General features: G+C 37.2%; 2 protein-coding genes and 1 pseudogene across 2 annotated transcripts; all 3 read left to right on the forward strand.

Annotated features, from left to right (window-relative positions):
* Window positions 1-5,056: 5,056 nt before the first annotated feature.
* LOC133056290 (olfactory receptor 8K3-like) lies at window positions 5,057-6,007 on the forward strand. Its single transcript, XM_061141463.1, has one exon. It carries the CDS (start codon window positions 5,057-5,059, stop codon window positions 6,005-6,007), a length of 951 nt encoding a protein of 316 aa, XP_060997446.1.
* A 5,742-nt stretch (window positions 6,008-11,749) lies between these two features.
* LOC133070015 (olfactory receptor 8K3-like) lies at window positions 11,750-12,767 on the forward strand (annotated as a pseudogene).
* Window positions 12,768-19,497: 6,730 nt separating this feature from the next.
* On the forward strand, window positions 19,498-25,880 carry LOC133070060 (olfactory receptor 8K3-like). The gene is made up of 2 exons (XM_061161745.1): window positions 19,498-20,399; window positions 25,847-25,880. The coding sequence occupies exons 1-2, from the start codon at window positions 19,498-19,500 to the stop codon at window positions 25,878-25,880; spliced, it is 936 nt and encodes a 311-aa protein (XP_061017728.1).

Raw genomic sequence — 25,880 nt, forward strand, 5'->3', positions numbered from 1 at the left:
ATGGTGACTGTTGAAGTAATTTATGGGTGATTAAAGGGTCTACTCAATGAATGATAAACTGAAATCTAGATATTTGAGTGAGCGCAATAAAATTAAGGACAGAAAAGCATGTGAATTGCATTTAAAAGAGTGTTTCCTCAATAGGGAAATCAAAAATAATTAACGAAGACTACTGGCTTCATTTCATGTTCTTAGATGCTTTGGGAATAATCAAGAAATTGCATTCAAGTTTCTGGGGGACTGTCTCAAAGGGGAGGGACATTCAAAAATTGATCTGACTGCAGTCAGACTACTAACCACATGGCAGAACAAGAAGGCATTCCTTGTTATAGGTGAGTGAATGGCTGACTGCTAGATTAGCTCCAGTGACAATTCTTGATTTCTATCTTCAGTTTAAAATTATAGATGAATTTAGTCACTGATGCCAGACCCAATACATTAGTCCATGAATAATAGTCTCGTCATAACTGATTTATGGAGAAGTGATATATTTTACTACTCCATTATTATATTCTTTGGAAATAGTAAACAATCCTTTTTTCTATTTGTTATTAACTCTATACTGGGATTCTAAAACCATAAACATTCTGAAGGAGGTGTAGGTATTCTTTGAAAGCTCCACCTAAAATGCAGTTTATGCAAAGACAGTGATTGCAGGTCAGACTTTCTGATACTAAAGAACCGTCTATGCCTCAGATGGTAACAGTTTCTGATAGAACTTTCAGTTATACAGTAAGACAATATTATTACTATTATTATGGCTCCATAGAGTTTTATTTGTGCTATGTACATATTTGTTGCCTCTTTCTGTTAACATCATATAAGAGGCAGTGATGGTCAGAGTGTAAGTTTCAAGAGAAGACTCTGAGGCAAGGAGCTGGACCTTTAATATTTATTTGGTAGAGGATTTTAGGAAGCAAAAATGAGGGATAAGGAACAAGAGACTCCCCTGATTAGGGAGAAAGCTAACAAAGTGTGCAATAAAGAAAACTTACTGCTGCACGCAACTGAATTTCAATTACTTAAGATATTTTAGCTTCCTGCATAAAAGAGGGCTAGAAAAGTTTGAGTTTTGGTCCATTGAGTCCTGTCACTTATTAGTTTAATATTTCTCTTAACACATTAGATCCGAGGACCTTACAAACTGCTGTGGGTGGGGTCCAAGCCAGATCCCTTTGCCCTCAGGAAATGAAGTCAAACACTAGAGATGGGAAGCAACCAGCATGTCAGAACACAATCTATCTTGGCTGTAGGTCAAGTCAGAAAGAAAAAGACAGTGTCAGTCAAGCAATCATGTCTGACTCTTTGCAACCCATGGATTGTAACTCACCAGGCTCCTCTCTCCATGGAATTCTCCAGGTGTGAATACTGGAGTGCACAGCCATTCCCTTCTCCAGGGCACCTCCCCATCCAGGGATCGCCCCAGGGTCTCCCGCATTGCAGGCAGATTCTGTACGGTCTCAGCCACCAGAGAAGCCCAGATCAATTCAGAGGTGACCTCAAACACACAGCATGGAAGACAGCTGTGTCTGCTACAGTGATATTTGCAGGAGTAAGTCGATGGAAAAGGCAAAATAATACAGAATACACTTTTAAAAACATTTTCTGAGAAGCTGCCATGGTTCCTCTTTTACTCCTTCTCTGGGTCATTCTTCATCAATATTATGCTGAGGAATCACATTGACATCTTTAGAATTTGCCTTCAAAGTCACGGTTCCTTCACTGGCTCCCACCACACCCACAGGCAGAAGGACCTTGGGATGCCAAAAAGGCCAACCTCTTCTGCCCTTTGTCTCAAGAGGCGTTCAGGAAAAATCAGCTCCTATACAGAGATGAAGCTGTTAATTTATTCTTTCCTGTTTGCAGGTATTCTCTCCTTGCACAGATGTCAGAAAATTCTACTAACATGGAGTGTGTGGGCTACACTGACTTGGCCCTTTTAAACCCATGCAACAGGAAGGAGACTTTCACTTGTCCCTGGTTTCCAAAATAGACTTTTTTACTCAGGGTACTATGTCCTCCACACCACCATGATAGGAGGTTTTTGACCCTATCACCTTTGTATCAAATTTAATTTTATATGGATAATGAGGCTGAAGGCTTGGAAGCATTATATATATAGTGGAGCAAAACTGAGTCTAAAATCAATACTAATAAGAGTCAAGAAATATCAATCCTTGGAAGATTTCTTAATCTAGTGCATTCATTATAGTTTTAGTATTTATGAATTTGCCGCACCTTAAACACTTCATAATCTAGCCTAGGGTATTGCCTCTTCACTCTCATTAATCTAAATGCCTTAAGAGAAGCTTTCTTCTTGATCTCCTGTGTTTTGTGTTGCAAACTGCACACATCAGAATTGAATAGGAAGAATTATTTTTTGAAGGATGAGAAGAAGAGGGCAGAAGACCTCCCTACATCTCTCCACAGCTCCCAGATACATAGTACAAGTAAAACACAAACTGTGTTACTCAGCTGATAGAATTTCTGCGTGTTTGAGAATCTAGCATCATGGGATATCATTATAATGAAGCGGTACAGTTCTAAATAATATTTATGGATTATAAGCCACATAATAGTGGTTTAGCAATTGACACTGAATCCCAAATTTGGTGAGTATAATACTGGACATCTTAAGTTATAAAATTTTGGTGTTTGCTAAGGAGGATTTGCCATATGCACTATTTGTCAAATTCCAAAGATGTAATTGGAAAAGATTCAGACTGATTTTATGACCTTCACTAGTGCTACATAATTGCAGAGTTAGTGCTCCCTGATTGAGAAAATATGGTGTATTTTACAAAATAAGGAAAGGGAAGATAAGGACTTTTGGCCTTATTAGCTGTATTGAATGAGAAAGTATTGTTGTCCTTTCATACTTTTAAAATAATGGTGTAAATATTTCTGCTGATGTTAACTCACCTAAAGACTGCTGACCCTGACCTACTTTAAGACTCATTCAAGATCCTTCTTCTTTTTTATCCTCCTAAGTTTTTTCTGTCTGCCCTTTGAAAGAGAATATTCTCAATCTGACCAACCCATGTATCTCAGTTGAGACTGTTTGCAAACTTTTAGAATACATAGCTAAGACTGGGTGTTTGAGTTTGCATAAGATAATAATTAATGGGTTTTACATCCATTCATTCCTCAAGTCCTGGTGAAACTCTGAAGTTTGTGCATCTATCAGAGAAAGGTCAGTCTTATTGCTCAGATTTCCTGTTTCTTTTTCCAGTTGGTGCTTTGATTCTTGGGTGGGGGTGATGTGGGAAGAATCAGATGAAAGTATATAATTAATAATAATAATAAGGTGAGAACTTGTTGTTACATAGAGAAGTGAATATTCCTCTGATTACACCCAAGGAGCCTCTAACCACAAATAAACCATCCTGCTCTTTAATTCATCACATGAAGACCCAGACACATAAGGCTGAGTGTCAAATTCATAGTTAGGAAGTCAAACTCCTCCAAGTCATAAACATGCCCATGAATTGAAAGCTTGTCTTGTTTTCAATACCATAGGACTTTATCTCAAACTGCTTTAATAAAGATAATTTTTAAATGAAAAAAAAAAAAAATCAACTCAGTTGAGTTTCAGAACTCCAAGGATTTGTAAAGCACAACATAATTTGGATGAAAAGGTTTGCCACAATACACAAGCTTCTGTGGAAAAAGTCTTTTCCTTGAGTAAAACTGTTGTAGCTAAAAGCCCTAGACTTTCCCCTCTTTCTTGTCTGGTTGCTGCTAATGAATGTTTGCTTTTCACCTTTTTTGTAAATAGTTTGTTAATATTGTGAATAGATTTTTAGAAAGAATGAATTGTATGAGGCAGATTTCATCTTCCAAATTAAGCAAATTTATGTTCTGGTTTTCTTGACATTTATATTTGCTTATGACAGCCAGAAGTTCTAGCATTTAACTTACTGTTGCTCAGCCCCTAAGTCATGCTCTACTCTCTGCATCCCCAAGGGCTGCAGCCAGGCTCCTCTGTCCTTCACCACCTCCCATGGTTTGCTCAGATCCGCGTACGTTGAGTAGGTGATGCCATCTCGCCATCTTGTCTGTTGCTGCCCCTTCTCTTTGGTCTTCAATCCTTCCCAGCATCAGGGTCTTTTCTGATGAGTCAGCTCTTTGCATCAGGTGGCCAAAATATTGGAGCTTCAGTTTCAGCACTGTGAGTTTAAAATTTTTCTTTTAATACCAAGTTCTTGACCAGTCTGTGACTGATTTTTATATGGATGAGCTAAAGATTCAATCTCACTATTTTCTATGGAGATAATCAATTTAGTACAATTTTTTACAAAATGGATATTGGAATGAAAATAACGTTTGAATACGTGGAATTACACTGAAGAGAAGTAAATCAAAGTCTATCAATAAGTTACTAATAGTTTTCTTCAGAGACTGGGACTGAAGTTCTAAAGGAAAGAAAGAAAGGAGTGTTATTTTGTATTATGATTCTTTCTAAAATTTGATACATTTTTACCAATTTTATGTATTTCAACTGAAAAATATTTTTGAAAAAAAAAATCAGGTTTCCCTTTCTGCCCAAATGTTTATAATGACATTTTGGTAACAGAGCCATAAAGGAACTGTGTGTATTTTGCAATGAGAACCAGAACATGAGACAAAAAGTAAAATGACTACTATATATTTTAGGTTATGATGCTGGTGCTGGTGGTTTAGTTGTGTCTGACTCTTTGCAACTATATAGACTCTAGTCTGCGAGGCTCCTCTGTCCATGGGATTTCCCAGGCAAGGAGAGTGGAGTGGGTTGCCATTTCCTTCTCCAGGGGATCTTCCAGGACCAAACCGCCTCTCCTGCATTGCAGGCAGATTCTGTATCGCTGAGCCACCAGGAAGTCCATCTTACCTCATAATGGTTTCTAAATTTGGTTCCAGGTTCAGTGATGGAGCTGAGTCTTGTTTGATATCACTCCATCAAACATAATTAGATTCGTCTTACACATAATGGCTTTGCGTACTAAACTTTTATCAGATGGTATCTTCTGAACCCCACTGTCTATTCTTACGGTTCTTCCCACAGTTACTTTTGTTGATGGCCTGGATGGACAAACAAAATCAAACGATGCCTGCTGAATTCATCCTCACAGGAATCACAGACCGGCCTGAGCTGCAGGCTCCCTTCTTTGTGCTGTTCCTCACCATCTATGCAGTGTCGGCAGTGGGAATCTTGGGCATGATCGTTCTCACCAAGGTGGACTCCAAGCTACAGACACCCATGTACTTCTTTCTCAGAAACCTGGCTTTCATCGATCTGGGCTATTCCACATCTGTGGGACCCAAAATGCTGGTAAATTTCGTAGCTGATCAAAACACAATCTCTTACCATTGGTGTGCTACGCAGCTGACTTTCTTCAACTTGTTCATCATCAGTGAACTCTTCATCCTGTCGGCAATGGCCTATGACCGTTACGTGGCCATCTGCAACCCTCTGCTCTACACAGTAGTGATGTCACCGAGAGTATGCTGGGTGCTGGTCGCCGTCCCCTATGTTTACAGCGCCTCCGTTTCTCTGATAACTACCATCAAGATATTTCTTTCATCCTTCTGTGGCCATAACATCATCAGTCATTTCTACTGTGACAGTCTCCCCTTGCTAACTTTGCTGTGCTCAGGCACATGGGAAATCGAGCTGTTCATACTGGTCTGTTCCGCGTTTAATTTGGTTTCATCTCTCCTGATAGTCCTTGTGTCTTACATACTGATCCTTAAGGCCATCCTAAAAATGAACACTACACAGGGCAGGCAGAAGGTTTTCTCCACCTGTGGCTCTCACCTGGCAGTGGTAGTTGTACTATACGCCACGCTAGCCTTTGTGTACATGCAGCCCAAGGCCAGCCACTCTTTTGATACTGACAAAATGGCCTCGGTATTTTTCACTTTGGTCATACCCATGCTGAACCCTATGATCTACAGCTTGAGGAACAAGGAAGTAAAAGGTGCTCTGCGCAGGGTGTGGAAAAATCTCTGCAAAATCCCCATATAGAGGTAAATATAAAAGGCATGCATGATAAATTAGATTATAGACAACTGTTTATTTTGTGTGACAAATTACTCAAAAGCAGTAATGTATGAAAAGCATGCAAACTAAAAACGGTAGATGTTCAAGTTGTGATCATTCTACTGGTGTCAACTTTGGCTTAACCTCAAGTTTCAGTGCAAGACACTCAAGTCCAGATCACTGTTCTCACTTTGCCAAGTGTTTATGTTTCAATTGAAGGGAAACCTTTTTTTTTTTAAACTATATCTATCATTAGATATTTTTTAAAGACATTCTTGTGTCTTTTAATAAAATGTTTTTGTGTGTATATATTCGCAATACATGAACCGAGAACTTCCAGATGTTCAAGCTGGTTTTAGAAAAGGCAGAGGAACCAGAGATCAAATTGCCAATATCCTCTGGATCATCGAAGAAGCAAGAGAGTTCCAGAAAAACATCCATTTCTGCTTTATTGACTACACTAAAGGCTTAGACTGTGTGGATCACAATAAACTGTGGAAAATTCTGAAAGAGATGTGAATACCAGACCACTTGACCTGCCTCTTGAGAAACCAGTATGCAGGTCAGGAAGCAAGAGTTAGAACTGGACATGGACCAACAGACTGGTTCCAAATAGGAAAAGGACTATGTCAAGGCTGTATATTGTCACCCTGCTTATTTAACTTATATGCAGAGCACATCATGAGAAATGCTGGGCTGGAAGAAGCACAAGCTGGAATCAAGATTGCCAGGAGAAATAGCAATAACCTCAGATATGCAGATGACACCACCCTTATGGCAGAGTGAAGAGGAACTAAAAATCCTCTTGATGAAAGTGAAAGAGGAGAGTGAAAAAGTTGGCTTAAAGCTCAACATTCAGAAAACTAAGATCATGGCATCTGGTCCCATCACCTCATGGGAAACAGATGTGGAGACAGTGGAAATAGTGTCAGACTTTATTTTTTTGGGCTCCTAAATCACTGCAGATGGTGATTGCAGCCATGAAATTAAAAGACACTTACTCCTTGGAAGGAAAGTTATGAACAACCTAGATAGCATATTAAAAAGCAGACACATTACTTTGCCAACAAAGGTCTGTCTGTTCAAGGCGATGGTTTTTCCACTGGTCATGTATGGTTGTGAGAGTTGGACAGTGAAGAAAGCTGAGTGCCAAAAAATTGATGCTTTTGAACTGTGGTGTTGGAGAAGACTCTTGAGAGTCCCTTGGACTGCAAGGAGATCCAACCAGTCCATCCTGAAGGAGATCAGTCCTTGGTGTTCACTGGAAGGACTGATGCTGAAGCTGAAACTCCAATACTTTGGCCACCTCATGCAAAGAGTTGATTCATTGGAAAAGACCGTGATTCTGGGAAAGATTGACGGCATGGGGAGAAGCTGATGACAGAGGATGAGATGGCTGGATGGCATCACCGACTCGATGGGCATGAGTTTGAGTAAACTCTGGGAGTTTGTGATGGCCAGGGAAGCCTGGCGTGCTGCGACTCATGGGGTCACAAAGAGTCAGACACGACTGAGCGACTGAACTGAAGTGAACCTGATTATACAACATTTAAATACTAGTGCCCATTACACTGGCATCCTGACAAGTAGAAGGTGGCAGTTAGTGTTCTTTTGGTGGCGAGTACAACAATGAGCAATACATCAAAAATATTTGCCTTAATGAAACATTAGCCATATCCCCTTTATGGTTGCTGCCATCTCAAATTTCTGTCAAATTATGAAACAAACTTTTTTAAGTTTGGGGAAACGAAAAGAAAAGGGAAGTTATTCTCAAGTGGATATGTGTTAATTAAAAATCCAAAAATAAATTTCAATCTAAAATATTAGAAATAAGAAGTGAATTTTACCAGGTTGATGGCTATAATATCAGCATACAAAAATAGTTATTTTGCTATATGCTAGCATAAAACAGGCTAAAGCAAAATTTTCAACAATTCATTACACCAGAAAAAGTCTGTAAAATACTCAGGGAAAACTAATGAATGATTTGAGTGAGTTCATTGCTAGGAACTACAAATACATTACTGAAATATTAAAGTAAACATAAAAGCAGCAATGTGCCAAGCTCAATGGCTGAAAGAACTAAATATGATGAAATCAGTTCTCCCTAAATTTTCCTATATATTTAAAGCAAGAGCAATCAAAATTCCATTTTTAAGACTTAAGTTGGCATCAGAATTTATATAGAAATGCACAAGATCTAGAGTAGTCAAGAGAGTATGTTATGTGAAGAAAGAATCCAGAGGAGTGCCAATAACAGATATCAATGCCTTTTTTTATTTTTTTAAGTGGCATTTTATTTTATTTTTTCAAATTTTTTTCAATTTATTTTTATTAGTTGGAGGCTAATTACAATATTGTAGTGGTTTTTGCCATACCTTGACATGAATCAGCCATGGATTTACATGTGTTCCCCATCCCGATCCCCCCTCCCGCCTCCCTCCCTATCCCATCCCTCTGGGTCTTCCCAGTGCACCAGCCCTGAGCACTTGTCTCATGCATCCAACCTGGACTGGTGGTCTGTTTCACCCTTGATAGTATACTTGTTTCAATGTTATTCTCTCAGAACATCCCACCCTCGCCTTCCCCCATAGTGTCCAAAAGTCTGTTCTGTACATCTGTGTCTCTTTTTCTGTTTTGCATATACAGTTATTGTTACGATCTTTTTTAATTCCATATATATGCAATAGCATACTGTATTGGTCTTTATCTTTCTGGCTTACTTCACTCTGTATAATGGGCTCCAGTTTCATCCATCTCATTAGAACTGATTCAAATGAATTCTTTTTAATGGCTGAGTAATATTCTATGGTGTATATGTACCACAGCTTCCTTATCCATTCTTCTGCTGATGGGCATCTAGGTTGCTTCCATGTCCTGGCTATTGTAAACAGTGCTGCGATGAACATTGGGGTACACGTGTCTCTTTCAGATCTGGTTTCCTCGGTGTATATACCCAGGAGTGGGATTGCTGGGTCATATGGCAGTTCTATTTCCAGTTTTTTAAGGAATATCCACACTGTTCTCCATAGTGGCTGTACTAGTTTGCATTCCCACCAACAGTGTAAGAGGGTTCCCTTTTCTCCACACCCTCTCCAGCATTTATTGCTTGTAGACTTTTGGATAGCAGCCATTCTGACTGGTGTGTAATGGTACCTCATTGAGGTTTTGATTTGCATTTCTCTGATAATGAGTGATGTTGAGCATCTTTTCATGTGTTTGTTAGCCACCTGTATGTCTTCTTTGGAGAAATGTCTGTTTAGTTCTTTGGCCCACATTTTGATTGGGTCATTTATTTTTCAGGAATTGAGCTGCAGGAGTTGCTTGCATTCAATGCCTTTTTAAAAGCCAGATTATTTTTAGGAGTCCTGGTAATGTTTTAGTTTAGGTTTGTTATTGCTGTTTAATTTGGATTCTGATTATACAGATGTGTTAAGTTTTAAGTGTATGTTGTACACATGTGTTAATATGTATGAAAGTGTTAGTCACTCAGTTGTGTCCAAGTCTTTTCAACTCCATGGACTGCAACACCAGTTACTATGTCCATGGACTTCTCCATGCAAGAACACTGGAGTGGTTTGCCATTTCCTTCTCTAGGGGATCTTCGTGACCCAGGAATTGAACCCGGGTCTCCCACATTGCAAGCAGTTTCTCTATCATCTGAGACATCAGGCTGTGCCCCATTAGTATGTATATTATACTCCAATAATAAAACACCATAAATAAGGAGAAAGTTGATAACATAAATATTATTTTCCCTTATGAATTTTTAAAACAGTGCAGTAAGCATTGTTCAAACCTTTGTCCATTACGTCCTCAGCCATGAAGTCATGAAAAGCTGCTATATTAAGAGGAGAAAATTAAGGGTTGCAAGAAAATCTGAAATGCCTGCCCAATTAATACAATTGATTTTGGATCTCTGGGTTGCAGTAGAGGAAACTTAACCAGGGAAAACTGTGGAAAGTTACCTAACATACCTTTATTTGTATAGGAATATAAAGATGTCCTGCATAATCCCCAGGCATCCCGTTGGCTTTGCTTGAAGCTTTAAAATGCTTTGCATCTAATTATCAGATTGTATCATTTCTCCTCAGGGAGAGTCTCAATGGAGCAAAAAAACCCATAAATTCTTCTCACTGGGTTGTTAGGAACACACTGGGAACAGAAGGTTCCTCATTAGAGGTGAGTAGATTATATATGTTTTTGATTCTAAGAGTCCAGTGACTCATGGCCTCATCAATGACTTGAAGTTTATTTCCTAATACCCCACCTTGGTCATTCAGCCATAGCTTTAACAATCTGTTTTGATAACTGAAGTTTCTGGTCTAATACCCTGTTGATTTCGGTATTGACCATTTGTTGATGTCCATGTGCAAAGTCTTCTCTTGTGTGGTTGACAAAGGGTATTTGCTATGACCACTGCATTCTCTTGGCAGAATTCAGTTAGCCTTTACCATGCTTCATTTTATTCTTCGAAGCCAAATTTACCTGTTACTCCAGGTTCTTTTGAGTAGAACATTTTTTTTTTTTTTTTCTGGTGTTAGAATCGATTACATTTTAACACCAGATAATGGCAGATTCCCACAGTGTTTTCCGATTATGTCTGAATTAAAGGCATTATATCCATGTGTTTATAGTCCTTGTAATTTATCTGCTTCTGATATAACATGAGTTTCCCAGAGGTCTCCATATCATTGCAAGGACCAATGCCATTTGAAAGTCATCATTTTTTATTTTTCGCTAGAGGGGAGGTCAGAATGAAATATTAAAGCGTCCGTTTCACGACACTGTGGCCTCACCACCCCGTGATATCTGATTATGGAGGACTCTCACTCCCTCCCACCTACAAATCTTTGAGGCTGTCAAATCATCCCTTAAACGACTGACTGGACATCTGTTGCAGACTGGAAAGAAAAAGAAAACCTGTACAAATACAAATTTATGCACAGGACTGTCCCTTCAAAATTATGAAGTGGGGATGTATCTTTTGCTTAAAATTTAGATTATTTTCCATTCTTTATTTATTTAGTAGCTCTTACCAAGACTCACTTTATTGTCTCTCAAAAAATTGCTTTGACGTTTAAATGTATGCATTTAAATATATATATTTTATCTCTCTTTGTAGATTGCACTTACTGTCTTGCATTTATTGTTGAAAGGTGTAATTGGTGGCCCCGGCAGAGGGGGGGTGGGGGGAGGATGGGGATGATTTAGCTTCTCTAACCTCTGTACTTAGTGTGGTTTTACAGTGAAGGTCCAATGTTCACCCTTGTCCACTGTATTTTGTACATATTTTCAGGTGATTATTGGTCATTTGTATATCTCCTGTGAGAAATTTCTGTTCACATCCTTTGTCTGTTTTTAATTCGGGTATTTTTCTGTTGTTGAGTTATAAAAGTGTTTATACAAAACATTATTCAATACATTAGACACATCAGGCATATGATTCCCAACTCTTTCCATTGTGAGGGTCACATTTTTAATACTTTGAGACTGTCCTTTGACAGACAAAACTTTGTTTTAATTTTCATTTAGATTGAAGTCAATTTGTTTATTTTTGTTTATTTTATTTTAGTTTTTTACTGTTTATGTGTCATATCTAAGACACCTGTCAGGAGCTAAGTGATTTGGGAGAGAGAGAACTGAGCTGCCAATTAAATTAGCAAACCATAAGCATAAGATTTAAGATTTTAGCCACTTGTTACAATGACAGTCCCATCATAGCTCATGAAGGTTATAGTTATTTTTATGTTTATTCCCAGTTTGTGTTTCCCGAATGGCCTGGCTGGACAAACACAGCCTGAGCTGCTGACTGAGTTCATCCTCGCAGGAGTCACGGGTCCCCCTGAGCTCCAGGCTAGGCCTTTGTTTGGACTCTTCCTCACTGTTCACTTGGGCTCAGTGGGGGTAACCTGGGCTGGGCTATCCTCACGGCACAGACTCCAGGCTGCAAACACCCATGTGCTTTTTGCTCAGACGCCCGGCCCTCACTGGCCTTGGTTAGTCAGCCCCTGTAGGGCCCAGAACGCTGGTGAATGCTGCCGCAGACCGGCGTACAATCTCTACCACCGGTGCGCCACCCGGCTCACTTTGTTCAGCGCGTTTATCACAGTGAAGTTTTCACGCCGTCTGCGATGGCCTGTGGCCGCCGCGTGGCCGTCTGTAACCCTCTGCTCTACACAGGATCGTGTCACAAAGGTTACGTCACGGACCAGCGGCCATTCCCTAGCTGTACGGCCTCTTTTTGTCTCTGCTGACCGTCAGAAAAATTTTTATTTCATCGTTTTGTGGTTATAATGTCATTAAGCATTTCTATTGTGATAGTCTGCCCTTGATATCTTTGCTTTGTTCAGACACACATGAGATTAGATGGATAATTCTGATCTTTTCAATTTTTAATTTGGTTTCATCTCTTCTGATGGTTCTCGTGTCCTATATCTTGATCCTTGTCACCATCTTCAGGATGAATTCAGGAGAAAGCAGACACAAGGCTTTCTCCACCTGTGGATCTCATTTGACAGTGATAATCATATTCTATGGCACTCTCTTCTTTATGTACGTGCAGCCCAAATCCAGTGATTCCTTTGATACTGATAAAATGGCATCTTTATTTTATACTTTAGTAATACCCATGCTGAATCCGATGATCTACAGTTTGAGGAACAAAGAGGTGAAAAATGCCCTCTCTAGAAACTGGGAAATATGTGCAAATATACTATTTAAAATTCACTCTAGGATATGCTAACAATGGGTGATGTATTAGTGAATGTATATTATTATTGGTGTGTTTAAGCCTTGTAAATTTGCCTCTATTGGATGAAAAAGAATTGATGTATGAGAAGCACAGAAATAAAGAAAACTCTTCATTACTTTGAAACAAAATATATCATTAACAGACGGCTAATCCCTGCTCAGATATTCACCCATACCTAGTTTCAGGCCCTCATCTAACTGCCATTCCCACGTGTTCTCATGTGTGACCTATTAACGTGTCTCTTTCTTAAAGCACTTATTTTTATAAACCAGATAATGTATAGTACATTCACAGTTTTTCTGTAGTACTAGCAGAGTAAAAGGTACAAAAAGAATGGCTAATAAATATTACATAAACGATTCATTCAGGAAAATAAACATGCATTGCTATCTTAACAACCAAGACTCTTTCTTCATGAGGCTTAGAGAAAATACAGAAAATTTGAAGAATGAAAAGTGAGCTCTATAGTATGGTTGGTGTTGTTGAGCAATATGAAAATGAAAAAGAGGAAGTAGCCAGGATGGAACTTAAATTTTGATTAAAGTTGTCAGGTAGCCCTCTGTAAGAATATTGGTTAAATAAACACTTGAGAAGTTGAGTGAATGGAATATGTGTATATTTAGGGGAAGACTGCTCCCGGTCAAAAAATGAGCAAAAGGTCTAAATAGACATTTATCCAAAAAGACATACAAATGGCCAGTAGGCATATAAAAAATGCACAACTTTGATAATTATTAGAGAAATGCAAATCAAAACTACAGTAAGTTATCACTTCCCACTGTTCGGAATGACTATCATTTTAAAAGTCGACAAAGAGTATATGCTAGAGAGGGTGTGAAGAAGAAGGAATCCTCCTACACTGTTGGTGGAAATATAATTTGGTGTTGCCTCGATGGGCATGACTTAGCAACTGAACCACCATCACCACTATGGAAAACAGTACAAAATAGAGTTGTCATGTGATCCAGCAATCCCGCTTCTGAGCACATATATGGAGAAGAGCAATTCAAAAAGATACATGAACCTCAAGGTTCATAGAAGCACTACTAACAAAAGCCAAGACATGGAAGACACCTGTCCACTGAGGGATGGACAAAGATGTGGTGTATGTACATGATGAAATACTGTTCAGTCATAAAAATAGAAGGAAATAATGCCACTTGTATCAATATTGATAAATTTAGAGCGTATCATACTAAGTGAAGTCAGAAAGAGAAAGACAAATACTGCATGATATCACTTACATGTGCAATCTAAAAACAATGCTACAAACTAACTTAGCAACAGAACAGAAATAAACTAGAGGCATGGAAAAAAAACTTATGGTTAAAGTGGAAAGTGGGGGGAGGGATCAATTTGGAAATAGCAGATAAAGACTATATATATATATATGTATATATATATATATATCCTTTATGGTTTATTCAGTCAGTTCACAGTTTATTACAGTATATTAAATATAGCTCCCTGTCCTTTATATATAGTTGTATACATATATAAAATCTACTTGATGCATTGTTACTTTCAGTTTATTTAATTACTTACATAAAGTCTAGAGACAGACACTTTTTCCTTTAAAGGACCTCAGTATTTGCTTTTGAAGACCTTCAACTGGTTAGATGAAGCCCACCTATATTTTGAGGAGCAATTGGCTGTACTGAAAGTCTATTCATTTAAGTGTTAATAAAAATTTAAAAAAGAATAATTTTCACAGTGACACTAGACTGATATTTAACTAAACAATTGGGCACCATAGCCTAGCCAAATGGGTACAGAAAATAGCTATCAAAGCAGGAAAAAAGAGAACATTAATAAATGGTAAAAAAAAAAAAAAAAATAGGAAACCAATATATGTAACTTATTTACAGGTACATACAAACTGCTCTGGATTATTAATAACTACACCTCATTACTTGCATTCTGTTATATTTTAATGCTTCAGGGACAGTCAAAAAATTGCTTGGCAACTCCTCAAGGAGAGTCACAGAGGGAGAGAAAAATGCATAAATTGCCCTATTTGTGTTGCAAAGCACATGAGAACATCAGAGGTTTCATTACAGGTAAATAGCATACTTCATGTGGTGGCTTATTTTAACAATACATGGATAGCTTTGGTGACGTTTGCAAGATAGCAGTTTTATTCTATGTCAAATCACAGCAAAACATGAGGATATTTGGTTCTTTTCCATGTACAACTTTCTGTTGATAATGTATGACCAGAATGGAACTGCATCCCTTTTCCTGCCGATAACCATTCAAATATTTTCACAAACACTAAGGAGCATCTTTGAAATGTCAGTGTCATATTATTTAATATTTGGAGGCCTGGCCTGCTGCAGTCCATGGGGCCACAAAGAGTCTGACATGACTTGGGAACTGAGCAATGGCAGCAGATGTTTTCTATAAATGCTTAATTGTGTGAGTAAGAAAGGACACAAGAGTGGGACAAGAAAACCTGAAGATTCAGGAATTAAAAGAGAAAAATTAAGTCAGAGTTACAAAGCTGCTTGTAACTTGTTTGGTATTCTTCGAAATTCTTAGTCATTTAGTGACTCTGGGATCTTATTGCCTTCCCAAAATATTGTGTTTTTAATGAATAATTAAATCAAGGTATTCATGGGAATATTTCTGATCTCCTGATGAGCAAAAGCAGGGTTTTCCATCTTGCATTGTGATGTGAAGAGAAATGTTTGGAGGCTAGGAATTTTGAGTACCCAGTGTTTCGGTAAATCTACCATCCAGCAAGTTCAGTTTCCAGTGGAATTGGACAGAAAACACATAACTTTTTTAGAGTATAGTTCTAAAAATAATAATCAGGAGATCAGCACAGGTAGTAAACTTTGGAAAAGTAATTTCATACATTTCATACAATTCTAAAGCTGGTGAAACAAACAAAAAATTCTCTTCAATACCCCCCACCTTATCTTACAGGAAAATCAGCATTTACCAGTGTAGAGTTTTTTTTCTTTCAGTAGCCTTTCAGAAGCAAACTAAACAAAGATTTATGTCACTTCATGTTTTCCTATTTGTAGTGCCATATTTCTGATATAAGAAAGCATGTATATGGGGATAGGTTAGGATATCAGAGGTTCAAAATCTTATAAGCAATGCACTTGATGAGATAAATGTGGATTTCCAATCAACACATACATAATTTAATTTTATGAATATTATATTTTTATTTACTTTCCTAGAGTTCACAGAGAATCCTGACACTTGTTTTCCTTGTAATAGTATCAATTCTATTTCTTATTTTTTTAGTAAAGCATTAGTATATTAAAAAAAAAATCAGTTTTTTTTTTTTTTGCTATTGCTTTTCTTTTAATTGTTGACACTCCATCGTGTCTGACTCATTGTGACCCCATGGACTGCAGCATGCCAAGTCTCCCAGTCCTTCGCCATCTACTGGAGCCTGTTCAAACTTATGTCCATTGAGTCAGTGATGCCATTCAACCAACTCCTCCTCTGTCATTCTCTTCTGCTCCCGCCAATTTTTCCCAGCATCAGGGTCTTCTCTAATGAATCAGCTCTTCGCATGAGGTGGCCAAAGTATTGAGCTTCAGCTTCAGCATCAGTCCTTCCAATGAATATTCAGGATTGATTTCCTTTAAGACTGACTGGTTGGATCTCCTTGCAGTCCAAGGGACTCTTGAGAGTCTTCTCCAACACCACAGTTCAAAAGCATCAGTTCTTCAATGCTCAGCCTTTTTTATGGTCCAAATCTCACATATATGCATCACTACTGGAAAACCATAGCCTTGACTATACAGTCCTTTGTTGGCAAAGGACACTTTGTTCCATGTCTGGTTCCAGCTGTTAATTCTTGACCTGCATACGGGTTTCTCAGGAGGCAGGTTAGGTGGTCTAGTATTACCATCTCTTTAAGAATTTTCCACAGTTTGTGGTGATCCACAGTCAAAAGCTTTGGCACAGTCGAAGCAGAAGTAGTTGTTTTTCTGTAATTCTCTTGCTTTTTCTATGATCCAATGGATGTTGGCAATTTGATCTCTGATTCCTCTGCTCTTTCTAAATTCAGTTTGAACTTCTGGAAGTTCTCTCTGGAAGTTCTCGGTTCACGTAATGTTGAATCGTAGCTTTAAGAATTTCGAGCATTTCTTTGCTTGCTTGTGAGATGAGTGCAATCGTGCACAGTTTGAACATTCTTTGGAACTGCCTTTCTTTGGTACTGGAATCAAAACTGACCTTTTCCAGTCTTGCGGCCACTGCTGAGTTTTGCAAATTTGCTGGCATATTGAGTGATTGCACCATTTTGGTTATCTGGGTCATTATTATCATTATTTGGTTCTTCTGTGTATTCTTCCTAGCTCTTCTTAATATTATCTGCTTCTGTTTGGTACATACCATTTCTGTCCTTTATTGTACCCATATTTGCATGAAATGTTCCCTTGGTATCTGTAATTTTCTTGAAGAGATCTCTAGTCTTTTCCATTCTATTGTTTTCCCTATTTCTTTGCATTGATCACTTAGGAAGGCTCTCATATCTGTCCTTATTATTCTCTGGAACTCTGCATTCAGGTGCTATATCTTTCCTTTTCTCCTCTGTCTTTAGCTTCTCGTCTATTCTCAGCTATTTGTAAGGCCTCTTCCGACAACCATTTTGTTTTTTTTGCATTTCTTTTTCTTGAGGATGGTTTTGATCACCACCTACTATACAGTGTTGCAAACCTCAGCGAATTCTTTCACGTTAAAAAAATCTACATTCAAAAAAAAAATCTACATTCTACTCTGGTATCCTGTTTTCTTAGTAATATTCATGATAAGAATGATGTTTTCTTAGGAGTATTCATATATATCTTTAATTCACTGTACTTATACCTCTGCATTTAATGTTGTATGGAGGATATTTGCAGCCTTAATGTGAAATCAGACAAAATAATATTCTGGAAATATATGACACATATAAATATATATAGATAGATGATATAGATGTATGCTTGTATATCCTTTTTTAAAATTTTTTTTTTCAGTATGATATTGTGTAATATATAATAATTTTAAAACTTTTCTTTTTCTATAGAGAATCCTTTTATCCAAAGGAAGTATTTACGAAACTTCATTATCTAAAACAAATTTTAGTTACATCACAGTCTCTCCAGTGGCTCAATTTCCTCATTGTGACCTTGGTTTCTCCCTGGCTAAATATACCATCTGTGTTACAAACAATTCAATATATGTCAGTTTTAATGAAAATGCAGTTGGGGAGGAGGAAAAATGTTACATTTTAAGAAAATATGTATTACATATTTTAAGTTATGTAGAAGGTTAAAAAACTTGAGCAAGAGCTCACGGATGGTCCCAGTTGCAGCCATGGGGGCAGTGGGGACATTGAGGGCTGTTTCCTGGGTAACAGAGCACTCAGTCTGTGCACCATCATACAGCCAAGAAGGAAGTCGCACAAAAGAATTTATACGTGCGTGTGTAAGGAGAATCCAAGTCAGGTAGCATGCTCTTTCCACTAAGAAATTAAAAGCAAATGCACACAAAAATTCTATGTATTAGATATTTGAATGGTATTTTCAGATAACATCAATGGAATTAAATGTTTAAATCTCACATATCTTCCCACAACCTGGCAAGAAAGAGATTGAAATAACCTACCATATTTGCCAGGGTACTCATTTGCATATACAAAAGTATAGCTATAGCAGAGATTATATCAACCCATGTATGTTATATGGAATGTTTCCCTGTGGGGGAAAAAAAAAAGAATAAAGACAAAACAAAACAGTGTGGTATCATATGTTAGAATTTCCTTATGTTTACACCTTTGTTCAATATTGGTCAAATGTATTAATTTTATCATCTTGCACCCCCTGTAGACATAAGGGCTTCAGATAAACTTATTTTAATGTAAGGGCTTCTAAATGTTTCCATGCATATTGCAATCTGGGCTTCATTTTTTATGAGGTTAAGTTTAGCATGTGTACTATGTAGTATTATGTGGCTTTAATTTTGTGAAAGCAGTGGTGTGAAGGTCATTACACAAAAGATGACAGAAAAGATTGCCTTCACCTATAAAATAGCACCTAAAATTTATAAATTTTTTTTAGATACATTTCCCTCATCTATATTTATATCAATCGATATCTATATGTACACATATACCACTGCTGGTCATTCTTGGCCCTTTGGCATTTTGGTCTGTATAATTCCTTATTGCTATGTCCAACATTTTGTGACCCCACAGATTGTATCCACTGAATTTTCTTGGCAAGAATACTGGAATGGATTGCCATTTCCTCCTCCAGGGTATCTTCCAACCCAGGGATTGGACGAATGTCTCCTGAGTCTCTTGCATTGCAAGCAGATTCTTTACTCACTAAGCCATGGAGAAGCCCCCTTGTTGTTTTGGTGGCAGCCCTAATATATTAGGGTAAATACCAGTCTCACTGGTTTCTAACTACCTCCAATGCTTACAACCAAATGGCCTCAAAATATTGTTACATGTTCTTTGGGGGGTTAATCTTCACCAGTGAAAAACTACAGGTCTCTCTCTTTCTCCAGATGTATATTTATCTCTCTTTTTTATTTCTATTTATATTTGTATGTTTTATTTAAAGGACACAGAAGTCCTTCTTTGTGTTTAAAATATAATTTAGATGTATTTATTTCATGTATGTAAACTAAAAGCAATCACTATATTTCATTAATGATATCATTGACTATACAATGTCTCTATTAAAGTAGGTTTTCTGATAAAATGGAAACAGAGAATGAAACAGTGCTGAGTGAATTCACCCTCATGGGAATCACAGACCGCCCCGAGCTGCAGGCTCCACTGTTTGGGCTCTTCCTCATCATCTACGTGACCTCCGTGGTGGGCAACTTGGGCATGGTCATTCTCACTAAGGTAGACCCCAGGCTGCAGACACCCATGTACTTCTTTCTCAGGCACCTGGCTCTTACTGATCTGGGTTATTCCACAGCTGTAGGACCCAAAATGTTGATGAATTTTGTTGTGGATCAAAATGCAATCTCCTATTATATGTGTGCCATGCAGCTGTCTCTCTTCATTGTGTTCATCATTAGTGAACTTTTTATTCTGGCCGCAATGTCCTATGACCGCTATCTGGCCGTCTGTCACCCCCTGCTGTACACGGTCATCATGTCCCAAAGGGTGTGCCGGGTGCTGGTGGCAATCCCCTACCCCTATAGCACATTCATTTCTCTTCTAGTCACCGTAAACATTTTTAATTCATCCTTCTGCAGCTATAATGTCATCAGTCATTTCTACTGTGACAGTCTCCCCATATTATCCCTGCTCTGTTCAAACACACATGAAATTGAATTAATTATCTTGGTCTTATCAGGATTTAATTTGATTTTCTCTCTTCTAATAGTTCTTGTGTCTTACCTGCTCATCCTTGCAGCTATTGTCAGGATGAGCTCTGCTGAAGGCAGGCACAAGGCTCTTTCTACCTGTGGATCCCACCTCACAGTGGTCACCGTGTTCTATGGGACTTTGATATTTATGTATGTGCAACCAGAGTCCAGTCATTCCTTTGACACTGATAAAGTTGCTTCCGTATTTTACACCCTTGTTATTCCCATGTTAAATCCCTTGATCTATAGTTTAAGAAACAAAGATGTAAAATATGCACTACAAAGGACATGGAAAAAACTTTGCAATATCTTTGCAAAACTTTTTTAAAAGTCACTGTCCATGTCATTCCTACTTTCCACCTTGCTGTGGGTGCATTCAGAGAGAAAAGCAAATACATATAAGATCATCATGAATTTAAAGTATTCTATTTGATAGTCATACTCCTAAGTGGTATAAACACATTGGCTAAAAGAAAAAGGCAAAACCCTTTTCCATCTCTGAGAAGTGATGAAATGTAAGCATAACAGTTAAGTATATTTTAGAGGACAGTAGAATAGACCATAAGAGCAATCAAGGACTGTGTGTATGCTCTGTGGGGGTAAGGAAGAATAGTAGGTACAGAAAAGGAAAGAAAGAAAGAAAGAAAATGAAGTCGCTCAGTCGTGTCCGTCTATTTGCGACCCCATGGACTGTAGCCTATGAGGCGCCTCCCTCCATGGGATTCTCCGAGCAAGAGTACTGGAGTGGGTTGCCATTTCCTTCTCCAGGGGTTCTTCCAAACTCAGGGATTGAACCCCAGTCTCCCACATTCCAGGCAGACGCTTTAACCTCTGAGCCAAATGACTTAATTACCACATCTTGATCATAATATGTTTCTGTTTAAGCTCTGAAATTTTTTACCTCACTTATAAGTGTGAGTTTCTTGCATTTGTACTTTTGTATCAGCCTTTCTTCAAATTGGGGAAATTCTTGCCCATTATTTCTGTAAATAAACTTTTTTAGTGGTTTCTTCTAAGTCCCTTAGTCTCTGTTCACTAATTATTATTACTATTAGTATTATTATTATTTACTCCTCATACTCAATACTTTAAAATGACTTGAGTTTAATTCCCTGATTATTAACTTCTGATTGTTCTAATCTCTTGGTGAAACCAGGTAGTAAAATTTTAATTCAATTGTTGTGTTTTCAGCTTTTGAGTTTTTGATTTTATTCTTTTTAAATTACTTTCTACCACTGTTTATGTCCTCAGTTTGTTTATATATTGGAGAGTTATGTTTGTTTGAATTGATCTATTTTCCTTGTTTCTTTGTGATCTTTTTGTGTGTTTCTTTGTGATGTCCTGTGATATTTTGTTAAAAATTAGCCATTTGAAAAAAGCAAGCACTTCTCCCATGATCTGTGGTATGGACTCTCAAATCAGCCTGGCATAAAAACTCAAAAGCCCTGTCTCTATCTCTGTCTACACAGGAACACTCACAGAGGCGGATATGTGATGTGTGTATCATGTGGAATTTGTTCACAACATAATAACATGTCAAACACGAGGCTTTTTATTGGCCTATATGTTGTAGTAGTATTCATGATAGCTGAGGATAAGGAAAAACAACATATGTGTTAATAAAGAAAAGATCCATGACTTTCTCCATGTATTTTTTACTGTAATGAATTAAGAAGAAAAAAAAAGTCACATCATGGTATATGACAAATAATTAGCAAATTATATTCAAAAATGCAATTTTACTGCTCAATAATATGTAGACATAGTAAAACATATGTGCACAAAACATGGCAATATTGCAAAACATACTGATCATGCAAGGCTTAAGTGAAGCACAGTAGAATCTGAATTGAGAGAGAAAAATGAGAATGGGTATTGCATGTGATAGTGAAAATGTTGAATTGAATGTTTTATTACATTGAAATGTAATGAAAACAAAGCAAATGAAAGACAATTCTGTAATAAAATGATGATGATGCAGTATGGAATGAGAATGTAAAATAGAAGTAGCTAATTCCTCTCCCTAGAGTTTTAAAAAGAAAAAAAAAAAAAAAAAAGGAAACACTATCTTATCTAGACACATCATATTATTATGTTTAATGTATTTAAACATTTTAAATAAGACAATGATTTAATACATCTCCATTATGTCATCCACTTAAGGAGATCATTGCAGAGCTACAGGAACACCGAAGGGCTTGTACTATGGATAAAATATATCTTAATCCAAATCCTTATGAGATTGTATTAGGGTGAAGCATAGGAACAGAATTAATATGAACCTAAGTATGGGTTGCTGTCTATGGGGTCACACAGAGTTGGACACAACTGACACGACTTAGCAGCAGCAAGTATGAGGAAAAAGAAAATGAAATTCAAGTATGAGGAAAAGGAAAATGAAATGCACACAAATAAATCTGACCAGGCTATTGGGAAACACAAATTGCTCAAGACTACTAATAGCCACATCTCCTCCCTTGTTTCTGTTAAGATTTCAAATGCTTCAGGGATGATCAAGAAATTGCTTGGTATCTCCTTAAGGAGAGTCTCAAAGGGCAGAAAATAATTCATAAATTATTCACAATATGTATTTTACGAAGCACATGAGAAAGCCAAGACAGAGTTTTCATTACAAGTAAACATAGTATATTTTGTGTGGTGCCGTATTTTACCAATATCCAGATTGTTTGATGATTTGCAATATAACACTGATTCTACGCCCCTTGTAGGCATCAAGTTGGGTCATGGTGGGGGCCCAGAGGACTCTTACCTGGAAACATGGTATCTATTCATCATGATACCCCTGAAAAAAATTTAGTCACCCTAAAAGAATTTGCATGTACATGTGTAAAAGTAATCTGTTTTAGGTAACTTGCTGTCTGTATTAAGAAATGAAGAATAAATAACAGGAAAATCTAATTTAGCTGACATATGAAGACATTTCCAGGTTCCATGAATATACTGAAAGATTTCATTATTGATTATCTTCCCAACAACCTTGCAAGAAATTGTTGATTTCACTGATGGATATAAAGAGATTAGGGGCTTCACCAATGGCTCAGTGGTAAAAACTCCACCTGCACTGCAAGAGACAAGAGTTCAATCCCCTGGAGGAGGGCATGGCAACCCACTCCAGGATTCCTGCTTGGATAGCCCTGTGGACAGAGATGGTTGGTGAGCCAAGACGCGTGGGGTCGGGAAGAGTCAGACAGAACTCAAGTGACTGAGCAGGCACGCATGCATAGAGATTAAGGTCGTTTATATTTGCCAAAGTAATGCTTTGTATGTACCAAAAATGCACATATAACAGATTATACCACCTATGCACACTTCTCAAAATGTTTCCTGTTATGAAAGCCAATTATGTTTAACATGATCTGATAGAATTCCTTTAATTTCTTTAACTTCAGATCTCTTTCCAGTATTAGGCAAGTGTATTCATCATTTCATCCTGTGCATTCAGTAGACATAAAGTCTTTCACATAAGTATGTTTTAAAGTGAAGGCTTCTAAATGTCCCCACCCATAAAGAAGCTAAAGTGTATATTATTTCTTTTCCTTTCTGTTTTACTTATTTCTCTTTACCTTTGCTTGTGTACGTGTGTGGGGTTTTGTTTATTAACATTTGTTGTGATTTATCGTTCATACACTTTCATGGTTCATGTTAATAGCAAACTTATTTGTGGTTTCAAGCAAGCTCCTTGGAGTGGGATGACTCAAACTCAACAGTCATGTGAATTTGCTCAAACACCTTCCTTCCACACGGGGATCTCAGGGTCCTGTTTTTTTCTCCTCAGTTCTATTATTATCACATATGAGTTCTACAGAACCTATTCACTCAACCATCATGGCATTTCAGCAGCTCAGAAGATCAGCACAGTATCTGTTTTTGTCTTATTCAGTCTTTTTGTCTACACTTGTGAATATGTCAGTTAAGACCGATTTCTTAAAGACAAAAATGATTTTAAATAATTTTTGTTTAAGGGTCATTTTGCAAATTGACCATATGAGGGTCATATGCAAACTATATTTGTATAAGAGGCCCACTGTATGATAAATTATTTGCTGCTTCCCTTTCATGCTGCTGCTTCCTCGGATTTGACTGAGTGTGTATTAGATGTGATAAGGATGCATGATCTCACTGCATTGATTTGACGGTTCCTCTTCTGAGAAATAAACAGCAGCCCTCCCATGACTTGGTCTATGCTGCATTTCTAGTGAAAGTATAGTGTGACAGGTAACAATTGATGTACATGCTATGATATCTGGACTAACTATAAACTACCATAAATTCCTCCATGTTTCTGTTTACTTGTAGTATTTTTTAACATTAATGGTGCTTTATTTACATCAGAGAGAATCTAGATTCTTTTCTTCAGCTACTGTCAAGGACTAAAATTTTGCATGTGATCAGGCCTTCTCTGATGGTCCAGTGACTAAGAACCTGCCTGCCAATGCTAGGGACACAGGTTCAATCCCTGGTCGTGGAAGGTCCCTTATACTCTGGATGAAATAAGCCCTTTTGCCACAACTGCTGAAGCCAGCATACCTAGAGCCTGTGCTTCACAAAAGCAGAAGGCCCCACTTGCTGCAACCACAGGAAGCCTGCATGCAGCAACAAACAACCAGGACAGCCAAAAGTAAATAAATATTAAAAATTTTTTAAAAACTATTAAAATTTTTTCATCAAGTCAAATGAATTTGAATAAACAAAATTCATTTGGATTAAAATTATATTATATTATCATGTAAAAGTAAATATTACTAATAAGCTTTTATAGTTGATTTTTTAATTATGAAAAATAATATAGCTAAGAAATATGTATTTATAAACATAAACTATCTTCCTAGAAAATTATGTTAGTGATCCTGAGAAATGTTAATTTTAGCTATTTATGGCTGCTGAGATTACTAATATGCTTAATTTAATAAATTTGCTTTTATGTTCTTCCCAAAATATCTTTAGCAAATAATTGCAACTTTTATGATAAAGAGAAGTTTCTAATATAAGGAATTGAAAAAAATCATGAGTAAACATAATGCTGTATACGTTTTCTAAAATCAATCTTAGTGTTCTTCACATGATAGTCCCCTTGAAATGATGTACAAAAGGGCAAAAAATATATTCAGATTCACAGATGTTTCTATTTTATTCATCCTATAATTTACTCTCTATTTCATTATTGTATGAATGAATACTTTATTTGGGCTTCCCAGGTAGTGCTAACGGTAAAGAACCCACCGATCAATGCAGGTTAGAGACACGGGTTCAATCCCTGAGTCAGGAAGATCCCCTGGAGGTGGGCATGGCAAACCGCTTTTGTATTCTTGCCTGGAAAACCCCGTGGACAGAGGAGCCTGGCGGGCTGCGGTCCACAGGTGGCAAAGACTCGAACAAGAGACATAGCACACACACAATTTATTTAAGGAAGTTTTCCAGTTTTTAATAGAATATATGGATACTTGAAAAAACAGGAGTTGGTGCATGAATGAATAATTAGACTATTTTGAACATCAATAATATACAATACATAATACAAAATTGATTTTAAAAGATCACTACAATATTAAAATAATAAATAAAATGAGATTTAACAAGAGTACTATTGTATTTGAAACAGCAATCTGAGTTTTAATTCAGAAATATGAGCTGTAATTTAAACATATATATAAATGTATGTATGTATTTATTTATGTACACTAAGAAACACTTTACAACAAATTGCAGAAAAAGATTATCTCAAATAGAAATTTATATTAA

This window comes from Dama dama, chromosome 1, assembly GCF_033118175.1.
Source record: "Dama dama isolate Ldn47 chromosome 1, ASM3311817v1, whole genome shotgun sequence".
Taxonomy (NCBI): domain Eukaryota; kingdom Metazoa; phylum Chordata; class Mammalia; order Artiodactyla; family Cervidae; genus Dama; species Dama dama.